Consider the following 15708-nt stretch of genomic DNA (forward strand, 5'->3'; position numbering starts at 1 on the left):
TTCATGTGTGTAAACCGCGTTTAGATATGTCAATAATTGTAAGTTTGAGTTTTTTTTAAGTCTACTTTATATACAGATAAGATAGGCTAATCGGGACTGGATCTACAGTTTAAAGTGGGATCCGAACCACTGTGCAAATTAATAATTGTGGGTGTAGGAAAAGAGGGTGTGTGAACAGACGGGCTTCTCTCAAGAACTAATACTGTAACGCATCCAGAGTTCACAAATCCTCACATAATGAAATGCCAGAGAAGTTGTAATCTTACGCTGGGTTACTTTAGTAGTGTTGGCATTTTAAATGCTTCGCATTTCCTTACATAGAAGATTGCTGCAGCAAAATACGAGCGTCTGCGGGAGTGTACGCTTGCCGATAGTCAACCCTCTTGAACGCAGTGCACTGTGGGTAAATTCAGGTCTTTCACTTCCGGTGTGTTCACCTGTTTCACTCAGCAAGGAGTAAGTCGCGAAGCAGGAATTGATCGTGGTGGGAGCTGGAGTTTGTTGTTGTTGAAGTTGTTTTTTTATTGTGTATGTGTGTGTTGCTTCGTGAGTACGGAACCTGTTGTTCATACCAAAAGTAACAACAGTATTTTATGTGCCGAGAGTGTGTGCTGCAAATGAAATCTGGGAGTTTTTAATCGTGAATACGATCGCCGAAATCAAAAGCTGAAGTAGGTGCTTTTATTGTGTGTGGTGTGTGAGCAGGTGAAAATATTTGCAATGGTGCAATAAGCCGTTACTAAAAAAAAGCTGGTGCTGCAAATACTCGCTTTAATGTTACGATACACAGCCTTGAATGAAACGGGTGTGCAAGGCACATATTTGGACGTTATTGATGTTTGTGACTTATCTATAATTGTGGATTTTAGAAGCAGAACCACTTGTAAACAGACGACTTGTTTGTCAATAAAACTTGAAGATGAAGTTTGCAAACTTGGTGGTTTTTGTTCGGAAGCGTTTCTTCTTAACGTGGGTCCTATTTCTCGGCTCTTTATTAAAGGTAAGTCAATATTTTGCTTATTATATCTGTCTGAGATAATATACAACTTATTGTGAAAAATTTTGATCTGTCATTTTCATTATCGCAAAATGTCGATTACGTGCGGTTAATATTTCAGATAACAGTTGTACTAAAATAGCAAAAGTGATTATGAACCAAGGAGAAAATTAGTCGAATTTACTATATTGTTCTACGTAATTACAGAAAACATATATTAAGGAAAAATATACAGTATGCGTGTGTAGAGCGGCACCTCCTCCCTCAAGAGAAAAAACGTGATATGCAGGAAAAGGTAACAAAACTTGGAAAAAATAGGACGTAAACATCTCCCTTTCAAAAATCCAGGCACACACTGATGAGAGTGTTTTTGGTTCGTGTAGTTTACTTTTGTTATTGAAATAATAGTATTACTAGTGGCCGTGCTTGTTTAATAATAATACTTTCATCCAGTGGCCAAGGTGCCGTATTTTTCTTCGTACTTCATAGATTACTTTAAAACGATTTGAAAGAAAAATAATAGAACATGCCAGTAAAAGTAACACAAAATACTGCAGTAATTCTCTGCACTAGACAATGGGTAATGTCCAATAAAAATTACATGCTAAACAAACTGCAAGACGTCAAAATACAGCGACGTCGTTAGGGGAGGGGCAGGCCGGCGTGACTCCACCAGCCGCAACTTTGCCTCCCCAAACAAAATTTTGATCAATGAAAAATAATTCCAAAATTAATACTATATATAGTTTTTCGTTATATTTGTAGCAAAGCTGTACTGCACAACGAAGAACAAACTTGCTATTCTGAAGTAAATCGTCAAAATATGCCATTCATTAAATCATTACGGTTTAACAATGGTTGAATTAAGTGACTTGAAAACAAATTATGGGCCTCCCCGATGGCGCTGTGGTAGCGTCCTTGCCTTGTAATCAAAGGGTCCCGGGTTCGATACTCAGTGGAGGCACATAGTGATTCGGATCCCACTTTAAAACTGTAGGTCCAGTCCCAATTAGCCTTACTGTGCATAAAGTGGGCTTAAAACCAATTCAATCAATTGAAACAAATTATCCACAACGAATACTTGGAATTATTGTAATTTAGTTTGCATGAATCATAAATGTATTTATATTTTGATTATGTCGTCTTTTGTATTCTCTAAGAATGATGATCTTATAAAATTGATAACGGAACACACCTGTCAAAGCCAAGATTCGTACTTGGGATCCCTGCTAAGCTGTCTGCCACAGTAAGAAACGTCGTTTAACGGTTCATTTATTGGTTGATCTCATGCCAGTTTCAACGGATAATGCCAATACTAATCTGGGTCGTAGCCAATACATTTTTTTCGTGTAGGGCCCAAGCTTCCATATTAATAATAATTGTTGAAAAATTGTAAGGGAAAAATAATACTGAAATAATCTGCAATGTACCTGTGACTGTGTATATGAATTGTGAGTATTGTATTCGCAAAATAAGATTCTTTTGCCAGGTTACGAGAAACATTACATTCAATGAGCGATCAGAAAATTTGATTTTCATGGATTTTCCACAGAATATGCGTAAAATATCAGCAATAATGTTTTTTAACAACCCGAAAGAACGTTAGAAAGATCAAAATATGGTACTACTGTAACTAAAAACAAATCGTAACCTACCTTCTCTTGCGTCGATATTCCCTTGCGAATTTCCTGGCTGCCACCTCATAATTTTATTCATTGTAAGTTATTGATTTTTTTGACATGTTCCAAGTCATGTTGCGCTCGTCAATTGTACATCTTGAACAGTGCCGGATCTACAAATCTGGGGCTCCCCTGCAAAATATTACCAAAGGCCCCCTCTACCTACACACCTTTACACTTGTGTGTGTTATTCTTGATCTCATGTTGAAAAATTCACATATAAGGGCCTAGAAGGTGATTCAAAAGTCCCTTAATACCCCCCCTATAAAAAGTATAAAAGGGTTAGGCTGGGTATAATTGGTCATGATAGAAACAGGTTAGGCTTAGGAGGAACCACTTCGGTGTATTCCAAGCAGACGTCCACCATATTGAATTCAACTCAAAATTTTTAAATGGGAAGGGATGATGTGATATATAACACTCGTATATATGACACTGTTTTCTCACAGCTGGAAAATGTTACATTTGTTACAATCATACAGTCGTAGCTTTTCCTGATTAAAGAGAGGTTGAATAAACCTTCACCACTGCATTTCTCGTGAATTTCTAGCCTGATTTGATTGGACTGCGTCTTTAGAAACCCGGGGTGTGTGATCTAAGTTCGGAATTTCTTCGACTTTGTCCCCGCATAAAGCGGCTCTATGGCTCACCCAGTCTCAAATCGTACCCGGGGGGGGGGGGGGGGTAAATGAGGCCGCAGCGTGGTGCTGATCACCACCTCCAAGATGGTCTAAAATATATGGGGCACACATACTGTAAATGTGCCTTCATGGCCGGGTGCTATATGCACAGGGGAACTTTATCTTTACTTGTCTCGTATATTGTATTCGTTTCTGTACCCCAGAGTAAATAAGTTTATTTTTTTACATACGACATACGAACCCTCTACTATGCCAATGGCTGAGGACCCCCTAAAGGCTTAATTGACCTCGCCCCCCCCCCCCCGCACTGCGGGGTTTTGCGGATTGTAGATCCGGCACTGATCTTGAATCACCGTAAGCATTTGTTCATTTTCAAAGCATGATTCATTCTAAAATTACCAAGCGTGCTGGCTCTATCTCTACCAGCAACAATTAAAGTTCATGGCTGATTCATCGGCTGATAAATTCACTCTGTTTACTGTTGATAGTATTGCTAATACCCTCTGAATACACCCTACGGTATACTCCTATGAAGAAGAAGTTTTACCATTTAAGGAAGTTCTAATTATGAGAGGGCCAATATCGATACTTTATGAAATGTCATCGTGATGGACGCCGGCAGGTTTTTTTCCAGGGAGGGGCAAAGAAGGTATTTTCCCCCAAAATAGTGTTGTTCCATAAAAAAAAAATTGATTAAATTTGAATTTATGGTGTTCATGCAATAATTAACACATAATATTGTGGCTAAAATGAAATCATATGTGTGAAATACATAATTTTTGATTCACTTTCATTTTCCAGGGGAGGGCCACAGCTCCCCCTTGCCCCCCTTCCGGACGCCCATGGTCATCGTAATATTTTTCGCACTAGACATGCATTTCTTTCAATATCGTCGGAATGGGCATTGCAACTGAGAAAGCAAACCTAGGACAAGAGAGTATGCATTTCTCCCCATGTTGCTAGTGGATGCAGGTTTTTAAGTTCATTATTAAGCTGGATACGAGATGTAAGAAAATTGATGAATAATTATTTATAGACTCCCATGTATTCCTAGTGGACAAACAACTTCAACTTTTAAGTTACAGCTAATCAACTGGAAGTTTCGACTTTTCCTACACAAGCAAAATCTTCAACCTATCCTGTTCCCCCTAATGTGTTTTTCTACACCATCGGAACTTTGGTATTCTCAGGAGGACAAGTAAAACTACTACTCCCAAGCTAAGTTTTCTCCACTCCTACAACCATCGAGTGCACAAACCTCTCTCTCTCTCTTTCCCCCGCTTGCCGTGGGGGGAGAAGCAGTTTCATGTTCTCGCGACTGGCTGGACGTGGAAACGGTTCCTTTGCTCCCAGGTGTTCTCTGCAAGAAAGCAGGCAAAATTATCCCGCCAAATAAAAACGCCAATATGTAGAAGTCAGCCTTTGATTCAGTCCTTGAACCTTGTGTTGTGGTAAACAGTGAATGAACATGCCGATGGACACGTTGCCTACTCATATCTTAGTCGCCGATTGTGTGTATTGGTGAGGGGCTAATTTAGTATTATACGGACTACCTCATTTCACACCGTCTATAACTTGGTTCGATTTCGATTTACTTCTGTTAACACATACTGTGGAGTTTTTTTTACCGAGTACTTAAGATGCTCAAAATATGTTTTCGTGGTTAGGTTAGGCAGGTCAGGTTTTGTTCACTTAGCATTAAAATAAAAGGTAGTCCGTATAATACCAAAGTACAGGTGAGGGTTTGGGTGTACCCCAGAGCCGTTTCTCGTAAGCTTGAGATCGCCCACTCCGAGAGCCAGACCCGGATTTCCCGTGCTTTACACCATCCAGTTACTTGGAGTTATCTAGTTTAATTTTTAAAAGATCAAAGTTTATAAGTCAACTTTTTGCACAGATAGGCTAATCGAGACTTGACCCACGGTTTAACCACTATGTGCTTCCACGGTGGGGTCGAACCCGGGACCAAATGACTACAAGGCAACATCGAGGAGACCCATTTTATTTATTTCATATTTTTTTATTTTACTTTTTTTATTATATTGTTATTGTATGTGACGACTTCCCCATGGGGAAGCAGCACGTGTGATAAGGCTACACCCACGTGAGGAAGTCCGTGTCAACTTACAGGCACAGTGTCGGCTTGATATTTCCCCCGTCATTTTCCTGGACTACATATGCACAAACTGAGAACACAACTCAGTTTGACAATTTTAGGCAAAATTATGGGGAAATTCGTTTGGAGAAACACGTGTAATACTTCCATAGAAATACTCGTACACGATCATTACATTACCATATCTATAGCGCCAGTGGCGGCGATTGGGTTCCAAAACTAGGGAGGGGGCCAAGGACAGTTTAATTTCCCTTGCTCCATAAGGTTTAGCATAGTGCAGGAGCGAAAGTGGCAAAATAGTGGGGAAGGGGGGGGGTGGAATGCACTGTGTACAGCGTCTGTGATTCATAAAATTACCACTGCCTTTCTAAAATACGAGTAGTATGCAACTTCTGATCTGATTGCAGTCACTGAGAGTTCTGTGTTGCTGTAACAATCCCGTTGACTTTCAATAGGATGGTTAAAATTCGCGACATGTTAACAAGAAGGTTGAATCCAGTGTGTGTGTTGCGTTACTTTCTGCAAGATAGGTCGAGCATGACTGCCCCAATACTGGTGCTTTTTAATTGAATCTAATATTTAAAAAAATATATATAAAACACACAGTGATAAAACCGGAAACTACCTGACAAGCCAGTATAAAGGATGTGCATTTCCGTTCTGAATAGGAAGAAGGCCTTATCTCCACTTCTCACAACGTACAATATAGTTCAACTTGAACTTGAGAGTAATGTCAACAGGTATTTCCAGGCAACCGCTCAATTTTGAGTAGGTTGCTGATTAGCCTGTGTTTGTGTTGAAAAGTAGTTGCGGTAGGAAAACAGGTTTTTTCTTTATCTTTATTGGCAGTAGTAGCTTAAATTTACACACTTGCCAGGGAAGCAGCCCCACTAGTTTTTCATAATTGTATACAGGGATTCGTGGGAAGGGCAACAATTATCACTGAAAGACTTTAGAGACCAATTTTTTCTCAATCGCTGGACCGCGTCCCGGTACGGGGCATCAATTATGCCGAGCCACAAGATGTTCTGAAATTTGATATCTTGGTTTGCGTAGCAATTTTCATTAACAAATACAAAAATACTTATTTTGCATATTTAATGTTTAATGCGTGAATATGTATTTCGTCCATCAGTTGACGTCCTTCTTCCGCTTCCCCTGTTCAGTTGACAAAACTGGTGAATTGCAATGCATGAATATTTTCTCACTACAGTTGTTCTCCAATCAACACCACTAAAATAAAATCAATAACATTGTTCAGTTTTCCGAGTATCGATTTCACAGTTAGTATGTTCAAAATGCAACATGGAAATGAAAGTTCATCAACGTTTTCCTGAGGAAACCCTTTAGATTTCATTAGATTGAGTGGTTGGCAACTAATTTAAGTATAATTTTATACTTTTCAACAAGTCTAGCTTAAATGAAGCTATTATTCTTTATAATATATTTTTTAACATTTCATTTCAAGGTTACATGTTAATTAATGTGTAAAGATAAACAAGAAATATTCGAGTAAAATTGTCGGGATCGTGGCATGGATTAAAAAAAGAAGAATTTACCGTGCCGCAGTCTCACGATGGTTGAGAACCGCTGCTTAACAATTCCGATCTGCTGTCAGTAACAACTAAGGATTATTATTGATCGTAGATATGATTTTATTAATACCAAAGAATGCGACATCAAAGAAAATACTGCACAAACACATGCCCCCTCTCAGTTGTTCATCTTTACATTTCTCTTAGTCATCATCACACTTCCTTTCAGCACTGCAGAACGTTTTTACCACACTTGTTATATACAGAGAACATCCCAAGAGGATTCCCAATAAAAATTCTGCGCCGGCGCACATATTTCAACTTCTAAGACCTCTGCGAAATGTTACAAATGTCTGATATGCTCAAAACCTGTTCTCTTCTCATCGTTTGGGGCAAAATTCCATGCACCCGATATCATCTTCAACCCTCAGTTGTTATGGCTCCAAGCTGACAAACGAATCTGACAAGACACTGAAACGTTGCCAAAGCTACAGATGGAAATGTATTTTCCTGGATTCGATGCTTAAGAACTCACTCAAATTTATTACTAATGAATGCATTGTATTCAATTTAGTGACTCCGTCCCCCGATTTGTTGTCTGCCTTATAAATTACTTTAGATTACCACTAAGAATGTTGAGCCTGACTACGAAAAGAGAGGGGTGAAGCTTGCATACGAGTATAACATCATTCATCCCTTGCATGAATATACCCTAAACACACCTAAATACACTGTCAACGGCAGACAGTGTCTATGAAGATTCAGAATCAGCAAATTTTCGACAGCTGAAACTGAAACTAGTAATTTATTGTAGTTCCGTGGTGGAGTGTTTATGAGAACGAGCTACGGCGCCAGGGGCCTCGGGTACGAATCCCGGCCTGGGCATGTGTGTTCTATGTCAGTGTCCCTTCATCAATGTTACCATATCATCACTCGTCCTCTTCCGCGATTAGCCAAAAATGGAAGAAGAGCGAAGTAAAATAAACCAAATCAGTCAATATAAATCTTGCATTTATGCATTGAGAGTTATAGACAGAGAACTGAAACTTAAGTCATGCAAAAAGAAGTCATTTCCGCACTTTTGCACCTGGCACTTAAGGCTTTGCATTAGATACGGGACACTATTTCAGTTTTTAAGCCATTATTATTATTACTACATGTGGGATCCTGTTTAGTGTTCAAGGACGTGTGTGTGTTTGAGGGGGGAGGACTGAGTTGTTCATCACTCATCAGTATGGTTTGTTTCATTTCCGTTTGCTGGTTGTGCATCCGGTTCTGTGTTGGAAGTGTTGTGTGGTATGTGGCACAGACTTCAATGACGGATTAAGGTCGCCCTGGAGGAAGCATACCTGTCAAGGAGTGTGAACGTGATGTGACGTCGTTCGTCCATCTTGTTATTTTCTCGTACGTGTGCAGTCACCGTAACGTCACGCCATTTGCAGGACCCACAGTGTGTAACGCGTTCCCTTGAGATAAAGCTGTCCTCTAAATTGGGTTGTCAGCCACGAGTTACCTTGGAATTTTCAGGATAGTTCGAATAGTTACCACAAATAACTTGGCACTGTTACTCAGGAGGTCCAAGGTTCGAATCGTGGGTAAGGCGTTTTCGTCAGCATCTAGTTTGTCACTTTAATCCCAGTGAGGCGAGGAACCGCCTAAATTAACAAAATTAGACAACAATGAAAGACGTATTGGGGGGGGGGGTCCTGATCCCTCCCCTTCCTTACTGCTGATGTATTTGGTTTCGATTTCAACTCAAGCACGCTGAATCTAGTCATATGTACTGAGGGTACCTGCTCATTAAGAAGTACTTTTGTTACCGCCCTTTAAAGCTGTTGTGTAGAACACGACGTAGCATCTGGTGGTAGCGCATTCTAACAATATGCAGAAGCAGCTCGTATATTTTGAAAATTCCTCTAGATGAAGTTTCGTAGTGTCGAGTCGTGTAGTTGCGTATTTCGTGTCTAAATTGGAGCCTGTCGTATAAGCATGTGTATAAGAAATTCACAGTTTTTAAGATATAGACTTAATTATACTTGTATATTTGCAATTTTCAGACATACCTTTTTGTGTGTGTGGGGGGTCCAACATGTGACTTCAGGGTATCACCCAACCCAAACTAAAGGAGTGTGTCCAGGAAGAACTTACCAAGAGTTTTTAACTGAATTTGTAATCAGGGAGGAATGCCTACCCATTGACCCAGTGCCTGGATCCCCGTACCATTCCGTGTCATGAGTTTGGTCTGACCCAAAATCGGCGATGAACCCCAACGGGTCCTCTTGTGGGAGTGGGTAAAAGGTCGTCACCTCCCAGCAAAAGGAACGGGCCGTGCCATCCGTGAAGCACGTTTTGTAACCGAATACCAGCTTTAGAAGGTGAGAGATAGGTGTTCTCACGTTAATTAGCTTTTCGAAAAATTCCCAACTCTCTCGCTGGTAACGTTGAAGTAAGTCTGAACTGCCAAATCGTAGCAAAACGATTTTTGAAACCGATTTGAGAATTACAGCAAATCCCAATATCGGATATTTACTTATACGTCATCTGGATATTCGAGATTATCCAGTGATTTCAAACCGACGCCACGAAACTATTTGAAACATCTAGCTATCATTCTGTGTTCAATGGCAGATGATTTTCTTTACCTGTTAGGTATCTGTTATACATCTGTGGTAGCGATTGCTTAATTATAAACTGAAGAACAGGGCAGTGTTCATGTTAATGAACGATGTAAACTTTTAGACGTATCTGGGAGTGATCACATAATTTTTGATGCTAGATTAGCCTTTCTAGGCGTCATCTGAGACAATTGGCAATCACTATTATGGTAGTTAACAATCTATTAATTTTAGACGTAAAGGGGACAAACTCAATTTACTCTTATTAACTGAAAATTCTCCAGAAGGCCCCCAGGGGGAATTCAAGAGAGATCCGGCCTTCCCGATGGCGTAATGGTAACGTTGTTACCTTGTAATCAAGGAGTCCTCGGTTGTTCGGATCCCACTTTAAGCTGTAGATCAAGTCCCGATTAGCCTTTATGTGCATCAAGTGAACTTAAAAACGAAATCAAATCAGAGGGATCTAATTTTTCAGAACTTAGAAAATCAACACTTTGATAAAACTCAGTCATGATTACGGCGCGGATTTCTAGACACTAAAACAACAGGCAGAAATACATATAACAGGCACGAACTTCTAGTATTGTGAATAATAAGAAAAGCATAAAATTTCAATCCCTGCGGATGAACTTGAGCCTCCTAATCACCTAGGATGATCATTGAAGATGACGTCAACGTGATCACTTTTTACTCTTAGATTAATTGTAGCCGTCAAGGAAGGGGGGGGGGATACCACAGTATTTTAGTCACTTGTAGGCACTGATAATCGAAATAAGCAATTTTTGCACAATACACTTTACAAATAATGGTTACATAGCCTCGAAGGGACTTTTCTACTGAAAGGCTATGAATTTATTCACGAGAACAATCAAAATCCAGGCTCCAGTCAGAGTTTACCTTTCTTTAAACCATAGTTTTGGAAAATTCGATCATCGATCATATTGACTTATGGGTGACTGACTGGTTGCTAATAAGAAGGGCTAGGATTTTGATTACGTTGCATCATCTTCCTGGCAATCCAGAAACGTACTTGTTTGTAGTATTCACTTGTTTTGTGTCAAATTAAAACTTTTAGATGATTTTTTTGGACCTTTTATGTCCATTGAGATATTTTTTAGCTTTTTAGGTCATTTTCGTATTTCTGGAGCATAAACCATAAGTATTTTTTAAAATTGTCTTACTGTATTTAGCCTATTGGGCCGACCTTGCTGAAAATATGTCCGTTCTTCATTTTCAATTTTTTTAACACTGAACACAAATGATAGACCTTGCAACTGATTGTATCTGGAGTGGTAATAAAATAATAATTTTGACAAGTGAGCTTTTATTTTTAGGTCATAAATTGCGATTGTGCCTGTTTAAATTCTTTATTCCTAACATATATAATATAAGAGTCCTCCTCCGTAGTCGAGCGGGTTAAGGCGTTCACTCGTCTTGAGATCGTTCGCTGCGGGACGGCGTAGGTTCGAATCCGGCTCTGGTCGGAATTTATTCGGCCTACGTATAGGGCCGGTGGCAACCCACCATCGTGAGGAAATTGGGAAGCTCCGAGTGAGTGAGCGTAACCCGGTCGAGAAGACCTACAACAACGGCTGGGGGTTCGTCGGACTGATCACCCGTCACCCCAACACTGGTCTGAGACCTCCACGCTATAACAGGTGACGGCGGAACAGTGTGGGATGGAGACCAGCAGTCGGTAGGTAAGCCAAGGCCCGCCAAGGTGCTGTAGAGCTGTGGGGTTATGGTTATATAATATAAGAATACATTATTTTAAGGTCATTTTTTTGAAGGTTTTTTTTAGATCATAAATGCATTGGTTTTTTGGCACTTTTTTGGTAAATGACTGATCAACAAAATCCTAGCTATACTTATAAGATTGGATGTAGACCAGCAATAGGATAACGGCTAAGGGATACCATTTTTTTAAAAAATGAAACTACCTCAGCCCTAACATCAGAAATACCTGCTTTCCATAGCGTGGCAGCAAAGTAAGCCGAGAGCTTCGCACCTTGACACGTTCGGTTTGGGCCGAATTGCAGATGATGATGGGTCGTTGACCTGTCCCACGCTTCAAGCGTTTCGGATTGGACCCGGCGCAAACAGGTTGGATCTGTCCATTTCGTAAACGTTGCAAATGGCCCGTCACGACATGCTGACCATCCTGCTCGCCGACTCCTTGGCGTAAGGTTAGCATCTGTGACGTAGGCGTGGCAGCGAGAGAGCCCCGTGTCTTGAATTTCTAACGTTGACTTACGTACAGGTGCTGACTTGGATAATGTTTATACCACACCGTGAGAAATTTAGCGTACTGAAGCTTAATATTGTGGATAGCGACGTTGTTAACGGAGGACGTGCGGCGGGGTCGTCCCTCCAAATTTTCCTTGCCTTGGAGGAAATTTCCCTTCAAAACTTGAAGAGTACCCTCAAAATTATTTATTTAGGAAACTTTGCATGTTGTTCGCAATCGATTTCATTTTTTTTTAGATATTAAACTTATAGGATATAGATTAAATTAAATACGACTATATATTAATGAAAACATAATATTGCCCAAATTAGGAATTGTAGCTTTCCTGGCGACGTGATTCGAACAAATGTTCTCGGGTTACCAGTCAGGTTAAATTAGAGTTGGCTTCCAACGTTTCAAGGGCATACATTGCTCTCATCTTCAGGGAATGTGGAAATGGAGACCAGTGTAGTATACTATGCTAAAATAACGTCTTTCTAGTCAGCGTGTGATTTTTTATATATATATATATATATAACGTAATGTTCTCCATTGTTAAACGTGGCCTTTTTTACCTCCTTAGGTTAATGGATATAATTAAATGGCAATTAAATTAAATAAATTAGAAAACGAACTTAATGAAACAGCCGTACCATGACTGGGACTCCACATAGAACTCCAGAGGCAAACTCACGACTCGACCAGTCACCATGCTTAGCAGCATTCTCATGTGCCACAAAACATAGGCTACTCGAAGACTCGAAAATTCGGTACAAACATCTGCCATCATGTTTCAATCTCAGGGGAAAAAAAACCTACTCGAGCATTACATGTGCCTTAGGCAATTAACACTATAAGTCAACATTTCTGTGAATGCAGATTAAGGATTTGTAACCGTGGAAACATGACCTTCTGAAGCCGCCTGGCCGAGTGACCAGCGACCGATTTCGTGAGTCCTGCGACTGGTCCTGGTCTCTTTGCCCCTTTGGGTCATTTAGGGTTGTCGATCGGTTGTTGTTTGTTCGGCTTCCGGGATATTTAATCATTCAGGTGGTGCTGTGTCATTTGCAAACGGTTCGAAGCATGCGAACATGCCATCGCTCATTGTATTGACCCATGCAAATGGTGTGGCGAGGACAGTGCTTATTGTTAGTTCACTCGATACGCACTGATTCATTACACTCAATACAGTCGCATATGTTTAAAACCGCTTAACTTGGCGGTACCAATTGTTTTATAAATGTTTGTCGAATATTTAATGCTAAACGTTTAGCTGGCTGTCCTAACAACCAAAATTAAAAATGCGACGCATTTTCAACAGTAATGAAGCCCACGTCATTCGCATGAAATGCTCAGAAGTAGTGAACAATACAGTGATCTATGTGTCAGTTTTTACACACGTATGTTGACTCCTTGGCGAGCTTCAAAAGAGGGGGAGGGTGTTACTCAGGGCCACCATTAGGAAATGCGAGGCCCTTATATTTTGAAATGTGATAACTTTAATTTCTCGTAAAATTCTACACCAAAGCTAATGTAGTTATTATTCTTGTTTCTATCAAATTAAAAACAGTAGGTAAGAGCGGTTTCTTACTTTTCCATTGATCCATTTATAATCATTCTTCCCTATTGCCATGAATCTACATATGAGAAATACACTACAGTAATAACTATAGCAAATATGCATTTAGTACACAGTTAAAAAGAACTACATGCTTACATATTGAATTTTGAAATACAATCACATAATGAATATTGCGGGGTGAGATACGCGTAGTTCTAAGCCACATCGTTCTTTTGAGAAGTTGTGATAAACCCACAAATCGGCGTTTGCAGCTTATATTCGAAATTTCTTCTGGCGCCCGTACTTGGTAATCTAACCCATCAAAATAAATATGGGTTAATAATACCTATAACCGAATTCCATGTAATTTAATTTGAAACGTCTTGCAAGTGCGTGCTGAAAACGAATGTTACGCTCCTCAAAAAAGTTTGGAATATTGTATATTAGGCGATAGGTTTTGATTGATTGGTGTTTGAAGTCTACTTGATGCACAATGAAGCTAATCGGGACTAAAAGTGCAGTTTAAAGTGGGATCCGAACCACTATATATGCCTCCACCGGGAATCGAAGCCAGGACCCCTTGATTACAAGGCGACAACGATTAGGCGATAGGTGATAGGCAGGGTGGCATATGTCGGCGAAAGTACGAGAACGTCCATCAAACAGATACGATGTGTTGTTGAATTCAAACATCTTGCCTATCACCTATTGCCTAATAAAACAATATTCCAAACTTTTTGTGAGGAATGTATATATCTCTATGTCGCCCCTAATAAGCCACAACGCAATTTAGCAGCCCCCATATCTGGAGGGTGGAAATACCGACTGGGAATCAGGAAAGGTAACGAAATCTCATGAACTGATGAATAGTACACGTAATATGTCCATAGCAAGAAGTAGGCAAGGTTGTTGTCCTTTTTGTGTAGTGCTTAATGCTTATATATGCTGAAAATGGAGCTGTATCGCTATTCGCTAATGTCATGTCTTGCAGTTTCAGTTACCTTTTTCCCTCACTCTGACTTCCGGAGGGAAATTTTCTTTTACACTTTTGACCCCCTTCCCTTCGGAAATATTGTCTACTTCTCTTTCTAGCTTCCTGTCTTTGCTCAGTTTTACTACAAAGAAAAAGTTTGGAATAACGAAAAGTAGTATAACCAATTATTTGTATAAATAGGCGAAAAACAATGATTGCTCACCAGAAACAAATTCTTTTGGAATTGTGCAATATTAAAATCTTTAAATTTATGATACTATAAAATATCAATATTAAATTTTCATTATTTGCATCAATTTTATACCGTTTTAATTTAATCTTTGAGAACGAACGATGAATTGATGAAATTGCATAGGGCTATACCGTTGTCGTTTCTAAATGATTCATAAGTCAGCTACAAATAAAACCGTCTATGTACTTTATACTTGAAGTGAAAGTAGAGTGGTAGTATAAGTCGGCTATTTAGTACCGTTCTTGTAATATTTGCATCTGGTCGTTGCCAAAGTAAAACTGCTTCCATTAGTAATTATAATTACTCAGTCTTAAAAATTCAGTATCATTAGAAGTGCTTTGACTTCATGTTTTAATAATATTAAGGTACCATGCATAATCGTTCCACTTAAAAGTCTCGTTTCTTCTCCTTTATAATACATAACATGGGTATTGTTAAGGAAAATTATGTTTGACGGACACTCTCCTGAATGCAAAATATCATTATTCAATGGCTCGTGAACGTATGCCTGCGTGTACTGGAGAAAATCCATGCACTCCACTCTGGCGTCACGATGTGGACCAAATCGAGGACTCGCGTTGCCGGGGGCCATGTGAGCGAGAAGCAAGCACACAGAGTGACTCGTTGTTACTAAAAGGCACACACACGCTCGCCCTCCCCCCCCCTCTCTGACGCTGCTGGGAAATCCTGCTTTATTTTTGCAGCCTGTTAGGAAAGCAATCAGACTCATGGCTTATTACAGCGAAGGGTATTTATCCATTCTTACCTCTCACCTTTTGCAATGCTGGAAGCGCTTCGTCATGCTGGATATTATTTTTACCTCTCAAAAATGGGTGTCCGCAAGAACTTTTCCGAGCAGTGTGAACAAAACAGTGTTTGAGTTTGCTGCAAGTCCACTTTAAGGTCAGATAGGCTAATCCATAGGCGGAGTTCTGGAGGGACCAGGGGGGCCTGGCCTCAACTTAAAAAAAGACTAAAAATAACGCATGATTAAGTTCAGTTACTACATTTTTGTTATAAAGCCATATCGCAAATCTTGACGTTTGGCATGATGGCATGTGCGGTAGTTGCGCCGCAATAGCGGGTCTTAGACCATTTGATTGATGTGTAC

General features: G+C 39.9%; 1 protein-coding gene across 3 annotated transcripts in view; it reads left to right on the top strand.

The window, feature by feature from the left end:
- The first annotated feature begins 442 nt into the window (after window positions 1-442).
- Window positions 443-15708, top strand: part of Ptp10D (Protein tyrosine phosphatase 10D) — a 203349-nt gene continuing 188083 nt past the window's right edge. For all 3 annotated transcript variants that reach the window (XM_083119396.1, XM_083119397.1, XM_083119398.1), the window contains exon 1: window positions 443-1000. In XM_083119396.1, the coding sequence (XP_082975522.1) occupies window positions 920-1000 (81 nt within the window). In that variant the 5' untranslated portion in view covers window positions 443-919. The remainder of the gene's footprint in view (window positions 1001-15708) is intronic.

The sequence above is a fragment of the Lepisma saccharinum genome, chromosome 3 (genome assembly GCF_977018435.1).
Source record: "Lepisma saccharinum chromosome 3, izLepSacc3.1, whole genome shotgun sequence".
Classification (NCBI taxonomy): domain Eukaryota; kingdom Metazoa; phylum Arthropoda; class Insecta; order Zygentoma; family Lepismatidae; genus Lepisma; species Lepisma saccharinum.